General features: G+C 36.4%; 1 protein-coding gene across 2 annotated transcripts in view; it reads left to right on the forward strand.

The window, feature by feature from the left end:
* The window catches only part of METTL4 (methyltransferase 4, N6-adenosine), a 51,549-nt gene that overhangs the window by 19,752 nt on the left and 6,857 nt on the right, over positions 1 to 24,940 (forward strand). For both annotated transcript variants that reach the window (XM_025931359.2, XM_086682568.1), the window contains exons 4-8: positions 2,764 to 3,133; positions 5,567 to 5,636; positions 21,116 to 21,290; positions 24,047 to 24,153; positions 24,548 to 24,639. In XM_025931359.2, the coding sequence (XP_025787144.1) occupies positions 2,764 to 3,133; positions 5,567 to 5,636; positions 21,116 to 21,290; positions 24,047 to 24,153; positions 24,548 to 24,639 (814 nt within the window). The remainder of the gene's footprint in view (positions 1 to 2,763; positions 3,134 to 5,566; positions 5,637 to 21,115; positions 21,291 to 24,046; positions 24,154 to 24,547; positions 24,640 to 24,940) is intronic.

Genomic DNA, 24,940 nt, shown 5'->3' on the forward strand with positions numbered 1-24,940 from the left:
GGTTGGCCAAGTTGGGCGGGGTTTAGTGTAACGGCTCCATTCTCCATTAGATGTCGCTGCTTAGCTTACTGGGGTGGATTGTTGTGGTGCATGTAGGTGTGTATGCGCATGTGTGTGAGGGCTGAGTATGGTGTCACCCAGCTACCCAGACTCTAGTATCAGAACTCTGTGCTCTCCCTGACTGGCAATCGAGCACCCCTCCTTTGTCTCCGGTTCTATCCACTCCCCACTTTTACATTCCATTACCAAGCCATTAGGCTGCCAGGTGGCACCTCCCTCCTGAGTTTTTCCCAGGTGTGGCTGTATTTCCCAACTCCTCACTTCTGAGGGACTGTGACTTTGACCCATTCTGACCCTCTGGCGGAGCATCTCACTGAGCAATGGCCAGGTGCTCGGCTGCCCCCAGGAACATTCATGGGACCCTGCTGCTGCTGATTCCCAAAGACTGTGGCTGGGTGCCAGCCCATCCCAGAAAAAGTTCATGTGATTGTATAGCAGCAGCATTTCAGGGATTATGGTAAATTACAACACACATCTGGCACCAGGCTTCCTCCTTAAAGTTCTTGTTCTAGCACCAGCCAATGTGGTCATTCTCAGGTCCACTGGGATCTTTGCCTATGGGGTGACCACACATCCTCCACCAAATGTCCTCATAGCAGGGGAACCGCCCCTCCCTGTGTGGCCTGAGGACCCCTTGGATCTCGTTCTCTGTTCCTGGGGATTCGCTGTTCCTATCACAGCAGCTCTGGGTAATGAGCTGTGGAGTTTCAGACTCTGTGCTCCCTCTGTTTAGAGTCTTAGTGGAATTTAAACCCTCTCCTTTCTCCTTTCCCCCACTTTTTTTTTTCAGTCCCTTGCGTACTCTTTCTTTTCTCTCCAGCTGCTTTTGGGGGTTGGTGGATGCTTTCCTGTGCTCTCCCCCTGTCTCTATCCTCTCTCCACAAGCAAAAACAGCTCCCTACCCTCCGCTGTTTCTCTCTCCCCCAGCTCACCTCTCCATGCTATGTACCTGCCGAGTTCTGTGGTTCAGGTTGTTCAGATTGTTGTGTTAACCCTCACATCAGTTTTCTAGGTGTACAGTATGGTTTAGTGTTGATCTGGCTGCATTTCAGGGATGAGAGGCCCCCAAAAAACTTCCAGGCTGTTCCGCCATCTTGGCACCCTGTGATTTTCTTAAACAAAGGTTTTGAAGCTTGCTCTAAGCTTTTTTAGTTAGAACCAGAGCAGCCTTTATTTTAGAGTTATTTTTCTCCCCAACATTGAGGCAATACCCTTTTGAGTAGTCTACCTGTTGCTTTGTAAATTAGGAGATTTTCCATTCTGGCTGTTGGGAGCATTGTTCCCAGCTCTCTATGAGCTCTGTGTATTTTTTCCTATGATCATTTCACATCTATTTCTTTCCCTGGCCTTGGGTAGACTTAAGTGGACCCTTCTGCAGCTTATAAGAACTCTCTGTGTAGTCTCCTCTTTGGTATCCTGCCTGGCAAATTCTAGCTGCTTTGACCTTTCCAGACCTTTCCAGCCCCATCTTCCCAAGTCAACTCATGGACTCTGAATGGGTCTCCTTCTCTGTGCTGCTGCCTGGAAACTCTCAAGGTAGTAAGCTGGAGAAATCATTTTGTTTCTCCTTTTTTTTAGGGACCACTGTTCTTCATTACTTGACATCCATCTAAGGTCTGAAAGCCTTTTTAATAAATTACACATTTTATACATTTGTAAAAAGTAATTTCAGATGAAAAGTGAAATCTGACTTCTGGTACTCCATCTTGTCCAGAAGTGGAACTTAGATTTCAATTTTATAATTATTGTAGTTATATTTTCGCAGAACTGTGTTTTTATGTTCATTTAACAGTTTCTTTTTTTTTTATTAAAAAAATTTTGTTTAATGTTTATTTCTTGAGAGAGAGAGACAGAGTGTGATTGGGGGGAGGGGCAGAGAGAGAAGGAGACACAGAATCCAAAGCAGGCTCCAGGCTCCAAGCTGTCAGCACAGAGCTCAATGCGGGCCTTGAACTTAGAAACTGCGAGATCATGACCTGAGCTGAAGTCGGACACTGAACCGACTGAGCCACCCAGGTGCCCCAACAGTTGCTTTTTCCTTTACAATTTAAGTACTATATTAGAGTTAAAATGTATGTTTATTTTAAAAGTGGATCACTAAAGAAACAATATTATATGTGATTTAAACTTAGTTTGCTTTACAGATTAGAAATTCTGCTTTCTTTTGGAAGCATGCATGTTATCAAATTCACCCTTGTTTTGTTTTTTTTCAAATTCATCTTAATACCTTTTTTTTTTTTTTTTTTTTGGGGGGGGGTGGTGAGTAGGGAAGGGCAGAGGAATAGAGATAATTTTGATCGGCTCTATGCTCAGCCAGAGCCCAACCTGGGGCTCAATCCCATGACCCTGAGGTCATGACCTGAGCTGAAATCAAGAGTTGGATGCTTGACTGAGCCACCCAGGCACCCTTCGTTTTAATACATTTTTAAGAATGTGTTTTTTTAATGTGCATTATTTAGTTATTTAACTGTAAGTGAATTTATGAGGTTTGTTTCATTCCACATTTAAGAAACAGTACTTCAAAGGTATACTCACATAGTTTTATTTTTACATTGTATGTTAAAATTATTTTAGTGTAAGCTTTAAAAATATTGATTTCATCCATAAGTTCAAATACTCAAAACATAGTAGGAATTTCATGATTTAGGTAATTGTTTTAATGTTAATGACTTTTTAATATACTGTAACAAATTTTTCTTACAGATCAGGGGACTGATTTTGGATGGCTCTTCGGAGTTAATCCAAGAAGGCCTCAAAAGTGGCTTTCTTCATCCACTTTCTGAAAAATGGAACAAGTGTAGTGAGCCCATTACTTTACCACTTGATACCTGCAATTTGTCAGAATTATGTGCAATGGCAAAGCATTTGCCTTTTTTGAATGAAACGGAACTGCAGGCATTACAATTGACGGAAGAGGATATGTCTGTTACAGAACAGGATTTATTTTCACGGATTGTTGAAAACAACTCTAGCTTTACAAAAATCATTACGTTAATGGGACAGAAATACCTGGTGCCACCAAAAAGCAGTTTTCTTTTGTCTGACATTTCTTGCATGCATCCACTTCTGAACTGTAAGTAATTATGCTATTAGAAAAATACAATTTTTCTGTGGCATTAAAAGTCAAGAGCTAGTCTGAATGTTGAATGAGGGTCAACATTTTATGAGGATAGGGTAAACACTTCATTTTCTCTGTGTAATTTTGTTTAAAAATTTTAAAAGTGCTGAGTTTGGGTTTAAAAAATTAAAAAAAAATTAAAAAATAAGAATTATGAACAAAGCATCAAAAAGTAATTAGTCCCCATGAGAGCAAACACAGTTGCTGCTCTGTACTTTGGAATTCAGGACACATTTGGTTTTGGCCAAACAATTTTATTTAAAATTTAAAAAAAAAAATTAAAAAATTTTTTTTGGAGAGAGAGTGTGGGTAGGAGAGGGTCACAGAGAGAGGGAGACACAGAATCCAAAGCAGGCTCCAGGCTCTGAGCTGTGAGGACAGAGACCAACGTGGGCTTGAACCTACAAACCATGAGATCATGACCAGAGCTGAAGTCAGATGCTTAACCAACTGAGCCACCTAGGCACCCCTAAACAATTTTATTTAACTTTTCTTTATAGCAAATTAGAAACACTTCAGATATGAATATTTACACCATAACCTTTTAGGTTACATATTAAGCTAATGTTCACATTTATTGTCTAAAATTTCTTGAAATATTTTCCTGTATAATGTTAACACAATTTAAAGATTGAAGTCCACAGCTGAATTTGGATTTAGATTCTGAAGCTTAACTGTTAGTCTTTGGGCTAATAAAAAGAGCCTTGGTTTCCTAGTTTATAAAATGGATATGATAATAACCTACTTCTGAAAGTCATTTTGAGGATTAAGTGAATTAATATGCATCAATTGCTTATGTCAGGGACTTATATATATTTAATAAATTGTTACTATTATAATCTAAGAGATGAGGTAGGAAAGAAATATTTAAATTTGCTATTTATTGTTATTTGGGCATTTAATAGCAACATTTTAAGGTATTAATTGACATAGTTCATTAAGGAAAAGCTTCTTTTAATTGCTATCAAGCCATGTTACATACGAGTGGTTATTCATGTCAGATTCTTCAGGGTAGATGACAGGATAATAAATTAATGGGAAATTATGCTATTTTGAATGCTGTTTTCCATTCTTTTTGATATTTGTCACTCTAATAGTTTGAAAACTGTTACTTCCTCATTTTAATTCGCACTGTTTTGATTATGTATGAAATTCTAGATTTACCAAAATATAGCTATGTTTATAAAAGCTATGTTTATAAAAGGACAGCTCTTCCTTACAGTAAAATTCCAATTAATAAATGTGGATAGACTGATAGAACTAGAAAGTTTCTATCTGGCAAACACCATAGTAATTGGATGTCAAAGTGGTAGGTGAAAAGATGAGACATAGGATATTTGCATGGTCTGAAAATATCTCCTTACATGATATTTATTAATTACAAAGGGAAAACTGGAGAAACTTGGTAGACAACACTTTAACCAAGTGATTAAAGTTAGTATCACCAATAATGAGACATTTTGACATCTCTTATTTCCTGATTACTTTGGTAATACTCTTGCCAAAAATTAATAACTAAATTTAATCATGAGGAAGTACCAAACCCAAATTAGGAGACATTCTATAAGATAACTGGCCAGTAGCCTTCAAAGTGTCGATAATAAATGACAAAAAAAGACGAACTTTTCCAGAGTGGAAGAGATTGAGGACACATGGCAACTAGATGCAATGTGTGATCCTGGTTTGGATCCTGGGCCAGAAAAAGGCAATTATAGACAATTGGGGAAGTTATATTATGGTGGGCATATCAGGTTTAAGATAAATTATTTCAAAAGAAAGTTTAAAAAAAGTAAAGCAAAAAACCCAAAAAACCCCAAAAAACTAACCCCTCCTACATTTGAAAGGACCATATTAACATGGCTACAAAGATTTATAGGGCATTTACAGATGATTGGTATCTAGCTAAGTGAGCTGTAGTTATTTTCAGGTAGTCTTTGAATAAATAGCAATAGGTGAAATTATGTTAAAATTCTAGTTGTACTAAATTATAAGGGAAATTTAATTTTTCTATGTTAAATTATTCTATTTGAATAAATGCTACAAATCCTTTTGTTGCATTCCATTATATTTGTATCTGTAGTAAATGCACTTTTAATATTTATTTATTTATTTTTTAATGTTTATTTTTGAGAGAGACACACACAGAGTGTGAGTGGGGGAGGGGCAGAGAGAGAGGGAGACACAGGATCTGAAGCATGTTCCAGGCTCCAAACTGTCAGCACAGAGCCTGACGCGGGGTGGCTCGAACTCACAGAACGTGAGATCATGACCTGAGCTGAAGTCAGACACTTAACTGACTGAGCCACCCAGGTGCCCCATTGCACTTTAGTTTTAAAGTGATCATCTATGGAAGGTATTTTCTGAAATACATTGTGTGTTTGTTTTCAGGTAGGAAAACATATGATGTAATTGTGATAGATCCACCATGGCAGAACAAATCAGTTAAAAGGAGTAACAGGTAAGAATAAATAAATTACTTATTAGATGTGGTTTCTAAAAGATATTGTCCTTTTTTGTAAATTCTAGTTACATATGCCAAAAGCATTATTTTGAGATAAAGTTTGTCTGAAACTACTAAAATATTTTCATTTAAATTTTGTTTATTTTTAAAAATATTTATGTGTCTATTATTTATTTAGAGGGCACACGTGAGCCTGGGAGGGACAGAGGGAGAGGGAGAGGGAGAGAGAGAATCTTATGTAGGCTCCAGGCCCAGTGTGGTGGGCTTGAGCCAAAATCAAGAGTCAGATGCTTAACCAACTGAGCCACCCAAGTGCCCCTTTTCACTTAAATTTTTAATTTCCCTAAATAGGTAATTCTCTTGGATTAGAACTATGTATAGGTAAAATAAAAGTGTCACAAGTGATATACTTATTAATGACTGAGGTTACTGACTGAACCAGTTCAGGGATATTTCTATAACACCAAATGGCAACATTTTTGCCTTCTTTGATATCAAATTTTTAACTTTGGAAATATGTACCAAAATATGGGCATACCTTGTTTTATTGTGCTTCACTTTGTTGTGCTTTGCAGTTATTGCCTTTTTTTTTTTTTTTAAATTGAAGGTTTTTGGCAACCCTGCATTCAGCAAGTCTTTGGCATCATTTTTCCAATAGTATTTGCTCATTTTGTGTCTCTCTGTCACATTTTGCCATATCTCAGACTTCTTCATTATATTTGTTATGGTATTCTGTGATCAGTGATTAACTTACTGAAAACTCAGATGATGGTTACATTTTTTAGCAATGAAATATGTGTGTTGTTTTTTAAGAAATATTGCTGTTGCATACTTAGTTGATGAGTGTAGTATAAGCATAACCCCAAATTAGCTTGACTCACTTTTTTAAAGTGATATTAGCTTTGTTGTGGTGGTCTGGAACTGAACCTGCAGTATCTCTGAGGTATGCTTGTATAGTTTTCCTCAGTAGCTGCTATGAATGAATTTGTCTACCCTATCTTTAACTTTTTTACTTTGTCAGCTTTTTTGTATGTCATCTCTTAGAGTAATCAGTTTAATTACTAAGAGGACATTTCCTTTTTTTTTTTAATGTTTATTTTTGAGAGAGGGAGGGGGAGGGGCAGAGATGGGGGGAGGGGCAGAGAGAGAGGGAGACAGAATCTGAAGCAGGCTCCAAGCTCTGAGTGGTCAGCACAGGTCCCCATGAAGGGCTTGAACTCACAGACCACGAGATCATGACCTGAGCCGAAGTTGAACGTGTAACCGACTGAGCCAGCCAAGCGCCTCTCCTTTTTCTTTTTTTTATTTATTTTGAGCGGGGGGAGGAGCAGAGAGAGAGAGAGACAAAGAGAGAGAATCCCGAGCAGGCTCCATGCTGTCAGCACAGAGCCCAGTGCAGAGCTCCATCTCACAAACTGTAAGGCACCACCTGAGCCAAACTGAAGAGTCTGCTTAATGGACTGAGCCACCCAGGTGCCTCGAGGACATTTCCTTTTAATAGTTTTTTTTTTTAAACTTTAAGTTTTCCTCTCTTATACTAGTGAATATCTTCAGTTATATTTCCCCTGAATGTTCAGGTCTAGACTTGAACACTTCCTATTACCTTGACTTCAACTTCATGTGAAATTTCTTTATCTCCACAATTATCTCCAGTTTTCTTGTCGTTTTTTGTTTATGAGCTGGGATATTTTTCTCTTAAAGTTGCAAGAATCATACAGAGTATTCTTGTATCCTCTATGTGTGTGTTTGTATGTAGATATCTATACATAATTTTTTCTAAGCCATTTGAAAATAAATTATTTAAGAGAAAAAGTTACTCTGAAATATTTCATTCTATATTTCCTAAAAACAAAGAAATTCTCACATGTAATCATAATGCAATTGTCAAAATAGGTAATTAACATTGATATAGTACTGTTATTGATATAGCACTAGTATCTCATATATAGACCTTATTCAGGTTATCAGTTATCCCGGAAATTTTTGGCAAAATAAAATCCTGGATCATGCCTTATATTCAGTTGTCATGTCTCTTTAGTATCCTTTAATTTGGAAGTTCCTGAGTCTTTTCTCAGGAACTTTTCTCAGGTGTTTCAGGAAATTGACATTTAAAAAATTTTTTAATTTTTTATGTTTATTTTTGAGAGAGAGACAGAGCATGAGCAGGGGAGAGACAGAAAGAGAGGGAGACACAGAATCTGAAGCAGGCTCCAGGCTCTGAGCTGTCAGCACAGAGCCTGATTTGAGACTGGAGCTCATGAACCGTGAGACCATGACCTGAGCTGAAGTTTGATGCTTAACCCAAGTGAGCTATCCAGGCATCCTGGCAATTGACATTTTTGAAAGTAGCAATAAAAAAGTAATACAGCATTCATTGATGAGTCTTGCCCAAATCACTTATTTTTAAGGTAGTTGCTAAATGGTGATTGTACATGTATGGGCTCATTTTTGGGCTCTCTATTCTGTTTTGTTGATGTATGTGTGTTTCTTTGTACCATTATTGTACATTTAATATACTTTGAAATCAGCACGATCTTCCTGCTTTGTTCTTAAGACCACTTTTGCTATTTAGGGCTTTTGTAGTTCCATACAAATTTTAGGATTCTTTGTTCTAGTTGTTAAAAATGCCATTGGTATTTTGATAGGGGTTGCGTTAAATCTGTAGATTGCTTTGTGTAGTGTGGACATTCTCACGATACTAATTCTTCGAGTCTATGAGCACAGTGTATATTTCCATTTATTTGTCTTGTCTTCAGTTTTTTCCATCTATGTCTTACACTTTTCAAGAGTACAGGTCTTTCACTTCTTTGGTTAAATTTTTTCCTAGGTATTTTATTCTTTTTGGTGCAATTGTAAATGGGATTGTTTTCTTAACTTCTCTTTCTGATAGCTCATTATTAGTGTACATAAATGAAATGGGTTAGATTTCTGTATGTTCATTTGGTATTGTGAGATTTTCCTGATATTTTTTTAGTTTTAATAGTTTTTCAGTGGAGCCTTATGGTTTTCTATAGATGATTATTATGTCATCTGCAAGTAGTGATAGTTCTACTTATTCTTTTTCAATTTGGATGCCTTTAATTTTTTTTTTTCTTACCTAATTGATGTGGCTAGGATTTCCAGTACTATGCTGAATAAGTGGTGAGAATGGGTATCCTTGTCTTGCTCCTAATCTTGGAGGAAATGCTTTCAGCTTTTCACCACTCAGTATGATTTTAGCTGAGGGTTTATCACATATGGCCTTTATTATACTTGGTGTGTTCTTTCTGTATCCACTTTTTTAGGGTTTTTATCATAAATGGATGTTGTATATGTCAATGCTTTTTTTGCATCTATTGAGGTGATCATATTTTATCTTTAATTTTGTTAATGTGGTACATTATATTGGTAAAGTCCACTGGGTCATTGTGTATGATCCTTTTAACATGTTGATTTTGATTTACTAGTATTTCGAAGAGGATTTTTGCATCTGTGTTTATTGAGGACATTGGCCTGTAATTTTCTTTTTTAGTGGTATCTTTGTCTGATTCTGGTATTGGGGTTCTGCTGGCTTTGTAAAATGAGTTTAGAAGAATTTCTTCCTCTTCAATTTTTTGGAATAATTTGAGAAGAATAGTTACTAACTCCTCTTTAAATGTTTAGTAGATATCATATATGAAGCAATCTGGTCTTGGACTTTTGTTTTCTGGGAATTTTTAAATTACTGATCCAATTTCATTACTTGTAATTGGTATATTCAGATGTTCTATTTCTCTGTGATTCAGTCTTGTAAGGTTGTGTGTTTCCAGGAACTTATGCATTTCTTCAATGTTTTCCATTTTGTTGGCACATAATTCTTTTTAGTACTCTTCTGTGATACATAGTCTCCTATGTATTTCTGTGGTTTCAGTTGTAACTTCTCTTTCATTTTTGATTTTATTCATGTGAGCCCTTTCTTTTTTCTTGATGAGTCTGACTAGGGTTTTTCAATTTTAACTTTTTAAAGAACCAGATTTTAGTTTCATTGATTTCTTCCTCCTCCTCCTCCTCCTCCTTCTCTTCTTCTTCTTCTTCTTCTTCTTCTTCTTCTTCTTCTTCTTCTTCTTCTTTTTTAGTTTCTATTTCAGTTATGCCACTATAATCTTTTTTTTTTTTTTTTTTTAATTTCCACTCTAAACTTTGTTATTTCCTTTTTTCTACTAACTTTAGGCTTTGTTCTTATTTTTCTAGTTTAGGTTATATTGTTTATTTGGGATTTTTCTTCTTTCTTCTTTTTGTTTTTTCTGCTACAAGCTGTTTTATTGCCCCTTCTTTCTACATCTCATGTCAGCTGTTGCTCATGGCCTGGGACCAGCCTGAGTGTCACTACCCAGCAGGCCAACCATACAGACTATCCACAACTTCCCTTCCTTTCTGGAAAGCAAGAACCCTCATTTATGCCCCCACATGCCAGCTTCAAGAGGTCTGACACACAGCTGTCACAGTGTCCTTTTGGGAAAACAGTTTATTCTCCCTAGCCTCAACTGAAAGCCCCTTTTCATTTTAGTACATGTTTACTCCAAATTACAGAATTCTCAGTTATCAATAAGTATAGTAATTTGGTTTCCTAATTATTAGACCTGTAAACTTAAAAATTCTTCCTTCCCAAACACCCAAGTACCCTACAGCCAAACCTCAGGGATTTTTCTTGTTTCCTTAGATAGGTTTGTATCACTATGAACGTCTCTCTTAGAACTGCTTTTGCTGCAATTTTGGAAAGTTGCAAAAAGATGGAAAAGTGTTTCCATTTTCTTTTCCTTTCCTTTCCTTTCCTTTCCTTTCCTTTCCTTTCCTTTCCTTTTTTTCTTTTTTCTTTTCTTTTCTTTTCTTTTCTTTTCTTTTCTTTTCTTTTCTTTTCTATTTCTTTTTTTAATTTTGGAGAGAGAATGCAAGTGGGGGGGGGGCAGAGGGAGAGAAAAAGAATCTTAAGCAGACGGGCTCAATTCCATGACCCTGAGATCATGACCTGAGCTGAAATCAAGAGTTGGACACTTAACTAAGCCACCCAGGCACCCTGTGTGTTTCTATTTTCATTTGTCTCAAAGTATTTTTTGATTTCCTCTTTGATTTCTTTGTTTACTCATTGGTTGTTCAGTAACAGTTTTTAGTCTCCACATGTTTATGGTTTTTTTTTAGTTTTCGTCTTATAAATGATTTCTAGTTTCATACTATTGTGGTTGGAAAAGATGCTCCATGTCTTTTTAAACTTATTGAGACTTGTTTTGTGGCCTACCACATGACCTGTCCTAAAGAATGTTCCATGTGCCATTAAAAAAAAATGTGCATTCTGCAGTTTTGGGGTGAATTGTGCTGTATATATTTATTACATCCATCTGGTGTAGTGTGTTGTTTAAGGGCAATATTTCCTTATTGATTTTCTATCTGGATGATGTATCCATTGATGTAAGTGGGGTATTGAAGTCCCCTATTATTATTGTATTAACGTCAATTTCTTCCTTTAGGTCTTTTTTTTTTTTTAATTTTTTTTTTCAACGTTTTTATTTATTTTTGGGACAGAGAGAGACAGAGCATGAACGGGGGAGGGGCAGAGAGAGAGGGACACACAGAATCGGAAACAGGCTCCAGGCTCTGAGCCATCAGCCCAGAGCCTGACGCGGGGCTCGAACTCACGGACCGCGAGATTGTGACCTGGCTGAAGTCGGATGCTTAACCGACTGTGCCACCCAGGCGCCCCCCTTTAGGTCTTTTAATACTTGCTTTAAATATTTAGATGCTACTATGTTGGGCTCATAAATATTTGTAACTGTTGTATCATTTTCTTGGATTGGCTCCTTTGTCATTATGTAATGCTCTTCTTTATCTTTTGTTGTAAAGTTTATTTTGTCTGATATGCGTATTGGTACTTCAGCCTTCATTTTGTTTTTATTTGCATGGAGTACCTTTTTCCATCACTTTATGTTTTTAGTCTATATGTGACTTTAGATGTGAAGTGAGTTTCTTCCAGGCAGCATATAGATGGATCTTATTTTTTTTAGCCATTAAGCTTCCCTATGTCTTTTGACTGGAACATTTTAGCCCATTTTATTTAAAGTAATTATTGATTGGTATGTACTTACTGACATCTTAATTGTTTTTTGGTTGTTTTTGTAGTTCTTCTGTGTTTCTTTGTCCTTCCTTTGGTCTCTTCCCTTGTGATTTTATGGTTTTCTTTAGAGTTATGTTTGGGTTCTTTTGTCTTTATGTTTTGTATATCTGTTGTTTCTGTTTTTGACATCATATTTTACATCTTTTTAAATTTTGTATTCCTTAACTACTTATTGTAGCTATAGTTGAGTTTAAGTTTTTAAAAAATGTTTATTTTTGAAAGAAGGAGAGTATGTGTGCATACATGCGCATGTGCAAGTTGGGGAGGGGCAGAGAGAGAGGGAGAAAGAGGATCTGAAGCAGGGTTTGCACTGACAGCAGAGAGCCCTATGCAGGGCTCAAACTCACGAACTGTGAGATCATGACCTGAGCCAAAATCAGATGCTTAATCGGATGCTTAATCGACTGAGCCACCCAGGTGCCCAAGTTTACTTTTTTTGTCTTTATCCTAATACTAGCTTTTTAATTGGTTCATCTACTGCTGCCTTTACTATAGTTTTTGGCTTTATGAGTGAGATTTTTTTCTTTCATATATTTCCCTATTTTTAGTCATGGTACTTTATTTTCTGCTTGAAGAAGATCTTTTAACATTTCTTGTAAGGCTGGTTTAGTATGAATTCCTTTAGTTTTTGCTTGTCTGGGAAACCCTTTATCTCTCTTTCAATTCTGAATGACAGCCTTGCTGGGTATTTTTGGTTGTAAGTTTTACCTTTTCAGCACTTTAAATATATCCTGGTACTCCCTCTGGCTTGCAAAGGTTTTGCTGAAAAATGAGCTGATCAGGGTGCCTGGGTGGTTCATTTGGTTTAGTGTAGTGTCTGATTCTTGATTTTTGCTCAGGTCGTGATCCCAGGGCCATGGGATCTAGCCCTGCATCAGGCTCTGTACAGAGCATGGAGCCTGCTCGAGATTCTCTCTTTCTCTCAGTCCCTCTCCCCAGCTTGTGTGTGTGCTCTCTCTCTCTTTCGCTCTCTAAAGTAAAAATGAGCTGATCATCTTATGTAGTTTTCCTCATTTATTACTATTGGTTTTTTTATTGCTGCTTTCAACATTCTCTCATTAACTTTTGCTATTTTATTATTTATAATATGTCTTGTTGGAGCTCTTTGGGCCCATTTTATTAGGGGCTCTTTATGCTTTCTGCATTTGGTATGTATTTCCTTTCCCAAGTTAGGGAAGTTTTCAGGCATTATTTCTTCAAATTTTCTGGCAGTTTTCCTCTCTCTTTTCCTTCTGGGACCCATATAATGAGAATGTTTTATGCTTGTTGTTCCAGAGGGCCCTTAAAACTATCCTCCTTAAAAAAATCTTCTTTGCCATTCTCACTGTATAATTTCAACTGTTCTCTCTTCCAGATTGCTGATTCATCCTTCTCTCTTATGTAATTTGCTTTTGGTTCTTTTTAGTGTATTTTTCATTTCAGTTATTCCTCAGCTCTGATTGGTTCTTTTTTAATATTTTCTTTCTCTTTGTTGAAGTTCTCACTGTGTTCTTCCATTTTTCTCCTGTATTTGGTGAGCATCTTTATGACCATTACTTTGAACTCTTTATCAGGTAAATTACTTATCTTCTTTTCTTTAGGTTTTTCTTTTTTTCTGGTGTTTGAAATGTATTTCTCTGTCTCATTTTGTTTGACTTTCTGTGTGTGTTTGTATGAATTAGCTAAAAGAGCTAACTTTCTTGGTATTGAAGGAGTGGCCTTGTGTAGGACTGCCTGCTGTATAGGCAGTGTGCCTGATGACTTTGGCAGGCTGGCTAGAGCTGGAGTGGGCATGGCTTGGAGGTCCTGGGACATGTGCTGTGGCTACCTCTGTGGAAATGGTGGAGCTGGAGTGGGTGTAGGCTGGGTATGTCCTATGTGGATGTGCTATGCTGGGCTGCCTTTGTGGAATGGCTGGATTTGGCATAGGCCCATTGGGTTCTGGAGGGTGTTATGTCAGGGCTGACTTGGCAGGATGGCTGGAGCTAGGGCTGACATGGCTAGGGACCTGTGTACTGTGTGGGGGCTGTCTTTGAGGGATAGCTGGAGCTGGTGTGGGCCAGAGGTCTAGAGTGTGCTGGGGTGGCCCTAGCAAGTTGGTAGAGTACCTGGACCCTGGTCTTATTTATGGTATGAAGGTGGATGTAGAATGTAAAAATGCCTCTTAACCCCAGTGAGAGTTCCAGTGGTTTTATACCTCTTTATTCAATGCTCTAGTGTGAGTAAATGTGTTTCCTTCATTTACAGTCTATTTGCCTTTTAAACTGCTATGCCTGAGAGCAGGTGAGTCAGTGTGCTGGCCTCTCATCAATACTCTTCTCTCCTCTAGGTCACCTAGTCAGGAGTGGGGTTCCTGTTTTATCCATATTTCTCCTACTTTTTCCTATTGGTCCCTTTACCATTTGTTGTGTAGAAGCTGTGTAATCAGCCCTGTCTTCTTCCAGAGGAATTGTCTCTATATAGGCCTAGATTTAGCATGTGGGAGGAGGTGAATTCAGAGTCTTATGTTGCTATGTTGGACCCTCTTAGCAAGTTTTAATGCTTTCAGTCTGTTCTGTATTTTAGTTACAAGGGTGAGTGATCTCTTTTTTCTTTTGTTATTATATTATAAACATTAGATTGTGTGCTCTTTGAGAGAAGGGTGCTAATATAGGTTTTTAAAAACTGAGATAAAATTAACCATTTTCTCCACTTTAAAGTGTACAGTTTAGTGGTTTAATTCATTTATAGTGTTGTCCAACTATTACCTTATATTATTCTGGAATATTTCCATCACTCCCAAAAGAATCTTTGTTCTTCTCAGTTCCCCTTTTTGCCCATACGCTGGCAGCCATTAATCTTCCTTCTGTCTCTATGAACCTACCTTTTGGGACATTACATGTAAATGAAATCATATAACATGTGGCCTTTGTGTCTGGCTTGCTTCATTTGATATTTGTTTTCATGTTTCATCCATGTTTTAGCATATATCAGTATTTCATTCTTTTTAATGGCTGCACAATATTCTATTGAATGGATATATCTATACATCCATATATATCCATATATATCGAGGTAGGTAGATATATATATATATACGTATATATATGTATATATATATATACGTATATATATATATATATACACATACATACATACATACCTTAATATATTATAGGTTCAGCAGTTGGTGATGTTTGCATGATTTCCAGCTTTTGGCTGTAATGGTGCTATAAGCATTTGTATATAAGCTTTTCCATGAACACGTGTATTGAAGAATTTGGCCTTGCCCAAACAGAAGTTTGACCTTTGTCTTCAGCTTCTGGGAGGTAATCTATATTATATCTGATAGGATTATTTTTATTTTAGTGTGCTTGAGTTGGGGGGTGGGGAAGTTGGGAGACTGGTTACATAAACAGTTTTAGGGTAGGGACTGTCTACACTAGAGACAGTCTGGTGTCATTTAAGGTAGGAGCTTTGAGTCCCAATGGTATTAGTTGACCTGGAGACTGAGTTCAACCACTTGGGCAGTTAGTCACTCTGTCATGCGTATGTAATGCATCTCCAGTTAAAACTCTGGACACTGAAGCTGGGGTGAACTTCCCTGGTTATTAATACTCTGTGTGCATTATCACACATTGATGCCAGGAGGGTAATGCATTCTGACTTCATGGGAAAGGACCACTGGAGGCTTTGTGTTTGGAAGCGCCCACCCCCCACCCCCCCAACCCCGCTCTGCTCTGAATTTCTTCCTTTGCCTGATTTTAATCTGTAATAAAGCATAATAACCTTTACATGAAAAACTGTAGTAAATCGTTTTCTATAACAAATTGTAATCATGATTATAATAGCTTTCAGTAAGTTCTATGAGTCATTTTGACAAATTATTGAACTTCAGAGTGGTTTTAGAAACTGCCCAAACTAGTTAGTTGTAGAAGAGAGGCAGTCTTAAGGCCTGTTCCTTCAGGCATTGTAGTTGACTAATTCCAGGCAACATGTTTTCAATTATCTTGGGTATTTACCTAGGAATAGAGTTGCTGCATCATATGGTGATTCTACCTTTAGCTCGTGAGGAACCACTGAACTATTTTTCTTTTCTTTTCTTTTTTTTTAATGTTTATTGATTTTTGAGAGAGACAGAGACAGAATGTGAGTGGGTTAGGGGCAGAGAGAGAGGGAGACACAGAATGAGAAGCAGGCTCCAGCTCTGAGTTGTCAGCACAGAGCCCAACGCAGGGCTCGAACTCATGAGCCGTGAGATCATCACCTGAGCCGAAGTCAGACACTCAACCGACTGAGCCACCCAGGCGCCCCTGAACTATTTTTCACATTGTATGTGTCATTTTCCATTTTCCATTCCTACCAGCAGTGTATGAGGGTTCCAGTTTCTCTACATTCTTAGTGACCCTTATTTTCTGTTTTTATTGTTGATGTTTGTTTTAAATTATAGCCATCCTGATGGGCATAAAGTGATGTCTTGTGGTTTTGATTTGCATTTCTCTAATGACTAATGATATTGAGCATCTTTTCATGTCCTTATCGATCATCTGTATATATTCTTTGGAGAATTGACTGTTCAGATCCTGTGCACATTTTAAAGTTATTTGTCTTTTGTTGATTTCTAAGAGTTCTTTATATATGCTGGATTCTAGGCCCTTACCTTGTATGATTGGTAAGTATTTTCTCCTATTTGCCATGATGCCTTTTCACTTAATTTCTACTGTTTTCAAAGCACAAAGTTTTACATTTTGTGGAAGTCAAACTTAACCTTTGTTGCTTGTGCATTTGGTATTGTGTTTAAGAAACCATTGCCTTTAGGGCACCTGGGTGGCTCAGTCGTTAAGCATTTGACTCATAGTTCATGAGTTTGAGTCCCACATCGAGCCCTGCTTCAGGTGAGCTTGTGCCCTGCTTGGTGAGAGCACGAGCCCTGCTTTGGGTAAAACACGAGCTCTGGGTGAGCCCCAGTTCTCTATTTCTTTCTCTGCTCCTCACTCACTTGTGCCTGCTCTCTCTCTCAAAAAAAAAAAAAAAAAAAAAAAAAAAAAGAAACCAGTGCCTTAATCACGGTCACAATGACGTACACCTGTTTTCTAAGAGTTTCAGCTCTCATATTTAGGGCTTTGACCCATTTTGAGTTTAATTTTACATATGAAATCAGATAAAATCACAATTTTATTCTTTTGCATTTGGATATCCAGTTGTCCCAGCATCATTTGTTGAAAAGACTGTTCCCAATTGCTTCTCATTAGAGTTCAGTGTTAAATTGAAAAGAATCAAAGAGTCCAATTTTATGATATTCTTTGGTAATGTATTCCAGTTTTCTCTAAGAATTACTTAAAAAAAAATTTTTTTTAATGTTTATTCATTTTTGAGAGACAGAGAGGGACAGAGTGCGAGCAGGAGAGGGGCAGAGAGAGAGGGAGACACAGAATCCAAAGCAGGCTCTAGGCTCTGAGCTATCAGCACAGAGCCCGACACGGGGCTGACCCTACAAACTGTGAGATCATGACCTGAGCTGAAGTCAGATGCTCTAAGAATTACTTTTTAAAATATTCAGTTTAGGGACATCTGGGTCGCACAGTTGGTTAAGCGGCTGACTTCGGCTCAGGTCATGATCTCGCAGTCTGTGAGTCTAGTCCCACATCTGGAGCCTGCTTCAGTTTCTGTGTCTCCCTCTCTCTCTGCCCCTCCTCAGCTTGCACTCTGTCTCTGTCTCATTCAAAAATAAATAAATGTTAACATTTAAAAAAAAATACTCAGTCTAAATTTCATTTGCTTTTTACTTTAATGAAAATTGATAGTTTTTTAGGTTATTCTTATCCTTTTTAGAAGTTTTAGAAAAGTAAAACTTTAAAAAAGTAAACTTTAAAAAAGTAAACAAGTCCTGCATTTTTGGGGGCAGCTTTTATAAATCAGAAAAATAGACTTATTCCTTTTATAATATTTTGTAATGGTTTTACACAGCATATTTTGACATTTTTTTGTTTTTTTTCTCCCATTTAGCTTATAGGTGTGTCTTTATGATCTTTTTGTAATGTTTATTGTATTGCTTCTTTCTCTTAACTTTTGATTTAAAAAATTCCAAATTTTGAGAAAATTTGAAAGAATAGTACATGAATGTCAAATTACCTTTCTTCTAGATTCATCAGTTATTAATATTGTACCACATTTGTGTGTATTTTCTCGCTCTCCATCTGTCTGCTTTTTTATCTGATGTTGCAGACATCATGCTTTCACCCACAAATTCTTTTGCATGTGTCTCCTAAAAACAAGTATATTCTCCTACATAACTATAATACCAGTATTACTCCCAATAAAGTTTAATATTGTAAAATATAATAGTATCAAATATACATTAAATACTAATATATATATATTTTTTTATCTCTTCTCAAACTATTATTTATGGCTATATTTTTCTTTTTGGTTTTCAGATTTAAGCTCTAATCGAGGATCATACATTACGTTTGGTCTTTATTTTTTTTTATTCCTTTACTGCACAACCATCTCCTGGCTTTTTTTTTTTTTTTTCCAGGTTATTGACTCTTTTTTAAGATCCCATGCCACTTTTCTGTAGATTTCCTACCATTTGGATTTGTCTGATTATTTTTTCATGATTAGATTCAGGTGAAACATTTTTTGCCTAGAATACTACCTTGGTGATAAAGATGCATATTTTAGAATTTGTTGAATAACTTCTAGGAGAATAACACTAATAAATGGAATATTTCATTCTCCACTACCCGTGGCAAATAAACCCAATTAAATGAAATTAAGACAGTCAAAGAATCTGTAGTTATTGGGAACATCAGACTTCAAATTTTTGACTTGATGTTTTTCACACTGTGGCAAACTTAGTTTTTAATTAAAAAAAATTTTTTTTTTAACATTTATCTATTTTTGAGATATAGCGGCAGAGCATGAGCAGGGGAGGGGGAGAGAGACACACACACACACACACAGAATCCGAAGGAGGCTCCAGGCTCTGAGCTGTTTGTTAGCGCAGAGCCCGATGCGGGGCCTGAACTCATGAACTGTGAGACCATGACCTGAGCCGAAGTCGGATGCTCAACTGACAGCCACCCAAGAGCCCCAAGCTTTTAATTTTTTAAATTAATTAAAAAAAATTTTTTTGAAAGAGCAAGGGGCAGAGAGAAAGAATTCCAGGAGGGGTAGAGGGAGAGTGAGAGAGAGAGAGAGAGACAGAGAGGGAGAGAGAGAGAGAGGGAGAAGTGGGGCTCACCCAAAGCGGGGCTCGAGCTCACAAACTGTGTGTGAGATCATGATCTGAGCCAAAGTCAGATGCTTAATAACTGGGCCACCCAGGCTCCCCTTAGTTTTTTTTTTTTAAATTATCACTTTGATTATATGAAATGCTAGCCTACTGGAAGAGCACTGGTCTGGATGGCAGAAAACTTGGGTGCAGGAGATCTGAATTATATTACTTATTTGTTTAAGAAAATACTTATTGATCACTTCCTTATATCATACAGTTGCTGTGTATGAGAGTTGGATTCCAATATTGATTGCATTTGGCCTTTAGGATGTCATTTACTTTTTCTAGAACAGGTGTAATAGTAGAAGCCTATTATAGTCCATTGAGGAATAACGTAGAAGAAAGTAGAAAGACTAAATGCATACCAGTCCTTAGGTTAGATGTAGACATTAGAAGACTGAATTGAGGGAATTTCTTGTCTTTTTTCTCTTCCACTACCTCCTTCCCCTCTTTCTCTCTTCTTTTCTTCCTTTAATATTGAGGCTGATGGTAAGGAACTACTAGTGAGGTTGAAATACAAAGGAGAGGAATAATTAGCATTATAAGATAGTAGAAAATGGGAATAAGAGAACACAGCTGGACTGATAAGCTTTAAATAGGTGAAGCCATACCATTTCATTTAAGAGGAAATGTATAGAAATAAGTGAAGGTATATAAGAAGAGAGGATTAGGAAATTGAAGGAGTCTGTTGGCTTTTATTTTTACTGATAATATGAGTTAACTTCATCTGCTAATAGTGAATTTGGGCAAGAGATTTGAAAAGAGTTGAGGGTTTGTAGTTGACCAAGAATAAATAAAAGAATTGATGAGTAGTTTTAGTAGTTTTGAGAACCTCAGAATGGGTTTAATTGAGCCAATTCTTCACTTCTGCGTTTTCCACCATCAGATTTTCCCCATATGAAGAAGTAGAAGTGAATTGTGTGGAAGTTGATTTGAAGATTGGAGGTTTGAAGGAGCTGTGGGGTGAAGGATAAAGAGGGGATGGGAATTTAGGGTGCTAATGAGAGGACAGTGAAATGATTGATGATTGCTAGTCTGTTGAGAAGAGGAACATGTGGTCAGGAAGAAATGATAGACTCAGTAAAAGTAGAGGGATGGGTCATGGGATGCTTTGGTAAGGTTAAAGAATAGGTAAGAGATAGGTATTTACTGCCAGAGATTGGTGTTTAGTTTGAGATGGAATTAAGTATGAGTGATGCCAAGGTCCAGGTTGGGGTCACTGGGAATGGAATATTGAGATGAATGTAATTGTATTTGTTTACGGGAAGATTAGGCAAAGTGTGCACATTATATAAATTGTGTCTTGAAATTGCCCAGGATAATGGCAAGATTTGTGTTGGTAAGGGAGAAGGTTCTTAGAGCTTAAGGCTTCATCGATTATGGGGAGTGCGGAAGAAATGGGTTTGATAGAACATTACAGTCTAGCATAGCTGGATGGCATGTCCCTCAAGGAGAAGTGGATTTTATGCAGATGGAGGAGTATAGCCTAGAAGCAGCAATAAGAGAGCTAGGAGAATATTGACCCTTCTCTCTTTCTGGTGTGTATTGAGTGTTAGAGAAAGGGCCACATTCTTTAAATTGGATATTACAGAGCAAGTAGTTTTAGCAAGAGAAATCAAAGTTTGTACTGTTAATGATTCAGAGGTGCAAGACTATATAGAATATTTAAAAAATGAAAGTATGAAGGTTTCAGAGAGCCCAGTAGAATTGATTAGGAATAAAAAAGAAGCAGGATGATAGACAGGGTTGGTGGTTTCAAGACTCACTGTGTGATAGGGTCCCTGTATATTGTAGGATTAGGAAAAACAAGCAATAATGTTTGTTTAATTTTGAATGGGAGAAAAGCATATTAGTGAAATTACTGAAATGTAATACAGTTAAAAATGATAAATATAGCCTGGCAATTTTTCACTGTTAAAAATGAAAATGGGTTAATTCCAATTTGCATGTAATAGTATGTCCACTGGGTGTCACTGTGGCCTCATATTTAGTTATATAAATAAACTGCTATAAGAGCTCTGTGTTTGTGGAGTCAGTATTATATGGGTCTTTTCTCTGCTTATTCTTCCTTTTTGCAGTGAATTTTGCTAATATTTTTTTTCTGTTTATTTGTAGGTACAGTTATTTATCACCGCTGCAAATAAAGGAGATACTTATCCCTAAACTGGCTGCTCCAAACTGCCTTGTTATTACTTGGGTGACCAATAGACAGAAGCACCTGCGTTTTGTAAAGGAAGAACTTTATCCTTCTTGGTCTGTTGAGGTAGTCGCTGAATGGCACTGGGTAAAAGTAAGTTCAGAAATTAACTTGTTATATAGCGTGCCATGTAAGTCACATAACTTACACATAAATGTAGCATGTAATTTTTAATGCTTAGCATGTTACTGCTCTACTCCTTTAACACGGTCTAATTAAAACTTTTAATTTGATACTTTTTTTTTTTTTTTTTTTTTTTTTTACTAAATACTTTTATTTTCTTATTCTTGGAGGCTTTTTGCTTATTTGTTCTGTGTCTTTTTATAGTAGAGTCCCAACGTGCTGGCCTTAGGAAGTCACTCAGGGAGATATCAGGATGACATTTTAAAAAGCTCTGATGTCTGTAGTTTAAAAACAACAAACAAAAACTTTGGAAAATCTGTTTAGCACTAAACATAGAAATAGTCTTACCCTTCATTTTCTTCCTCTTTTCACATCCACAATTTCAGTCACCGTTTGCAACTTCTTTCCTTCTTTTTTTTTTTTCTTTTTCTTTTTTCTTTTGTTGCTGGGGATGGGAGAGAGAATACCCAAGTAACTCAGCATGGAAGAGGTGGAAAGAACCAAGAACCTTACATACTTTGAATTTTAACATAGGTCCTCAGTGCCTATGTGCTGCTATGCCTATTTTTGAAAGAAATGATTCCAACTCTTGGATTGGTTGACTGGTCTTTAATATCTCTGCTTGCTATAAAAATAAAAAAATACAGAAAAATAAGGCATCAGTTCAGAGTCCGTTGGACATCTTTTTAAAGATTCTGTCTACTTAGATGAATCCTGCAGAAGCACTCCTATATTTTAAAAAGATAAGCCAACTTGTCAATTGAATGTTTAATATTTATATAGCTGATATATTCATTTTAGACAGGAGAGTTCTATGTTTATGTTCTTCCTATGTATTTTGTAGTCTACTGGTATATCTTCTTTTATTTTTTAAAGTTTATTTATTTATTTTGAGAGAGAGAGAGCATGAGTAGGAGAGGGGCAGAGAGGGAGAAAGAGAATCCCAAGCAGGCTCTGTGCTGTCAGTGCAGAGCCTGACATGGGGCTTGATCCCACGAACCGTGAGATCATGACCTGAGCCAAGATCAAGAGTTGGGACCCTTGACCAACTGAGCCACTAAAGGCTCTTCTGGTATATCTTCTAAAAGCTGTGTATATTGTTTATTTGCACCTATTTTAATGGACTTGGAAAAAAACATTAATAGTTGTATCTGTGCTTTCATGTTGTACCCTGGGCTAAGCTTTGGTTGATTTGGTTGATGTGGACATTGACAGGAATATAAAACCCATTCTACCTTGTACATTATTACAGGTTTTTTATTGTCAGAAACTGGGGCCAAAGTCAGGGAAAAGGTACCTTCTGAAATCAAAACCAATAAAATGTTAGCACATAAAAGCTAAGTTATTTATTTGTAGTAGTAATCAGTTCTGAGAGATGATATGATAAGCCTAGAGTTTAAGACAAAAATGCAGTAAGTGATATGAAACACTATTAGGTAACTATATGTACTGTTATAACAGAAGGAGTAATTTGCATGGAATATAGAAGATATCCAAAGAATAAGAACTTGTCTGTATTTGTACAGCACTATGTGAAAGAGATCTATCTCTTATGGGTCCTAGAGGTGATAAAAGGACTTTACCGATTTGGCTTTTTAGGTATCTTGATGTTGAGTAAAGTGTTCCATAGATCATAGATATGAATATTCTGATAGTGAAAATATGTATTTCAATGGTTAATAAATTGATATTGTTATTATAGTGTTTTCAGTTTGATTAGCTTAAGTGAGTCTTTGAGAGTATAATAACTCCAGGTGAAATGGTAAAATTGAATTTCTGGGTTTATAATGCCAAGGGATTAGACTAAGTATTGTCTATTTTATCAATCCCTGAGTTGTTTTATTACTAATTCTCGCTCTGACAATGTTTATGACACTATTTTCTGTGAAGGAATATACTTTATTGTAATCTACTTATTTATATTATCAGTAATCAGTAAATGTTATTTGAGTGAATAAATGAATTAATGATGACATGGCTTCCAGGAATAAATTTTAATGAAAAGTAGATTTTTATGTGTAAAGTGATATTTAAAATATTTTAGTCCCTTATAGTTGCTCTGTCTAATGTGATAGTCACTAACCATATGTGGCTCTTCAGCACGTGAATTACGGCTGTTCAAAATTGAATTGATGCTAAGTGTAAAATGTACATTGGATTTCAAAGGCAGTATGAAAGAAAAAATGTGATATACCTCAGTAACTTTTTGAATTGATTACATATTAAAATAATATTTTGGATATGTGAAATTAAGCTAAATATATAATTAAAATTATTTTTACCACATGCTTCCAACTTTTTTTTTAATGTTTATTTATTTTGAGAGAGTGTGTGCATGTGCGCACTAGGGAGGGGCAGAGAGAGAGGGAGGGAGAGAGAATCTCAAGCACGCTCAGCGCTGTCAGTTCAGAGCTGAAGTGGGGCTTGAACTCATGAACCATGAGATCATGACCTGAGCTGAAATCAAAAGCCGGACACAACCGATTGAGCCACCTAGGCGCCCCAACTTCTCACGTTTTTAATGTTGCTAGTAGAAAATTTAAATTACAAATGCGGTTTGTATTTGTGGTTTACATTATATTTTTATTAACACTAGCCTAGAGGTTTAATAATTTTTTTTTCTTTGGTGGAAATTGTATAGTGATAGATAAAAAGCCAGACTCTTTCCTGGGTATTTACAGATGTATGGTTTAATTTTGTTTTGTTTTTTTGACTCCTCCTATCAGATCACCAATTCAGGAGAGTTTGTGTTCCCATTAGATTCTCCACACAAAAAGCCTTATGAAGGTCTTGTATTGGGGAGAGTTCGAGAAAAAACTGCTGTACCATTAAGGTAGGAAAGATGATTTTTCAAAACTGTATAAATGTATACAATTATACATTTTATAAAATTAACGGCATAATGATCATTGATTTTCCTTAAATTTTTACATTTTTGAAAATCTGAAAATGGCCCAGACCAGAAAAGTATGAATGGTATGGCACATGAAATTTTATATTATCCTTTGTTTTATATAGTGTGTAACTGCCATTATTGAAGAAAAGGAAATTATCACTAATGTCTCAATACTTAAATTGTTGATTTTGATTATTTTTTCTATTCTTGAATTTATTTTTAAATTCAGATAGTATTTGAAAAGTAAAAAAAAAAATCAAGGCAACTGTGGCTTATATATGAAAAATTGTCCTTTAAAGTATAATTTACATTGTTGTTTTGTTTTAATTAGGAATGCAGATGTAAAAGTGCTTCCTATTCCAGATCACAAGTTAATTGTCAGTGTGCCCTGTACTCTTCACTCACATAAGCCACCGCTTGCTGGTATGTTTTTATAAAATAGAATTGTTATGACTTCTGTCAAATTGAGAAAAGGATTAAATTTAGTATTTGGTGTAGACATTTGGAAATTAAATCAGATGTTTATTTTTATTAGTTCTCTAAAATTTTATAGAAGAATTTATGAATAGTGTTTTTTGTTTTTATTTTGCTGCAAAAGCTTTATTGTTTTCATTTGGTCCATGACTTGAGAGGGGGCTCCATGATGGTTAAAGAGCTGCCTAGTGGCTGCAGGGAGAAGTGCAGGCAGAAGCTCTGACATCAGGGGGTGTGGAGGGGTCCCTCA

The sequence above is a fragment of the Puma concolor genome, chromosome D3 (genome assembly GCF_028749965.1).
Source record: "Puma concolor isolate L17-30 chromosome D3, mPumCon1.1.hap2, whole genome shotgun sequence".
Classification (NCBI taxonomy): domain Eukaryota; kingdom Metazoa; phylum Chordata; class Mammalia; order Carnivora; family Felidae; genus Puma; species Puma concolor.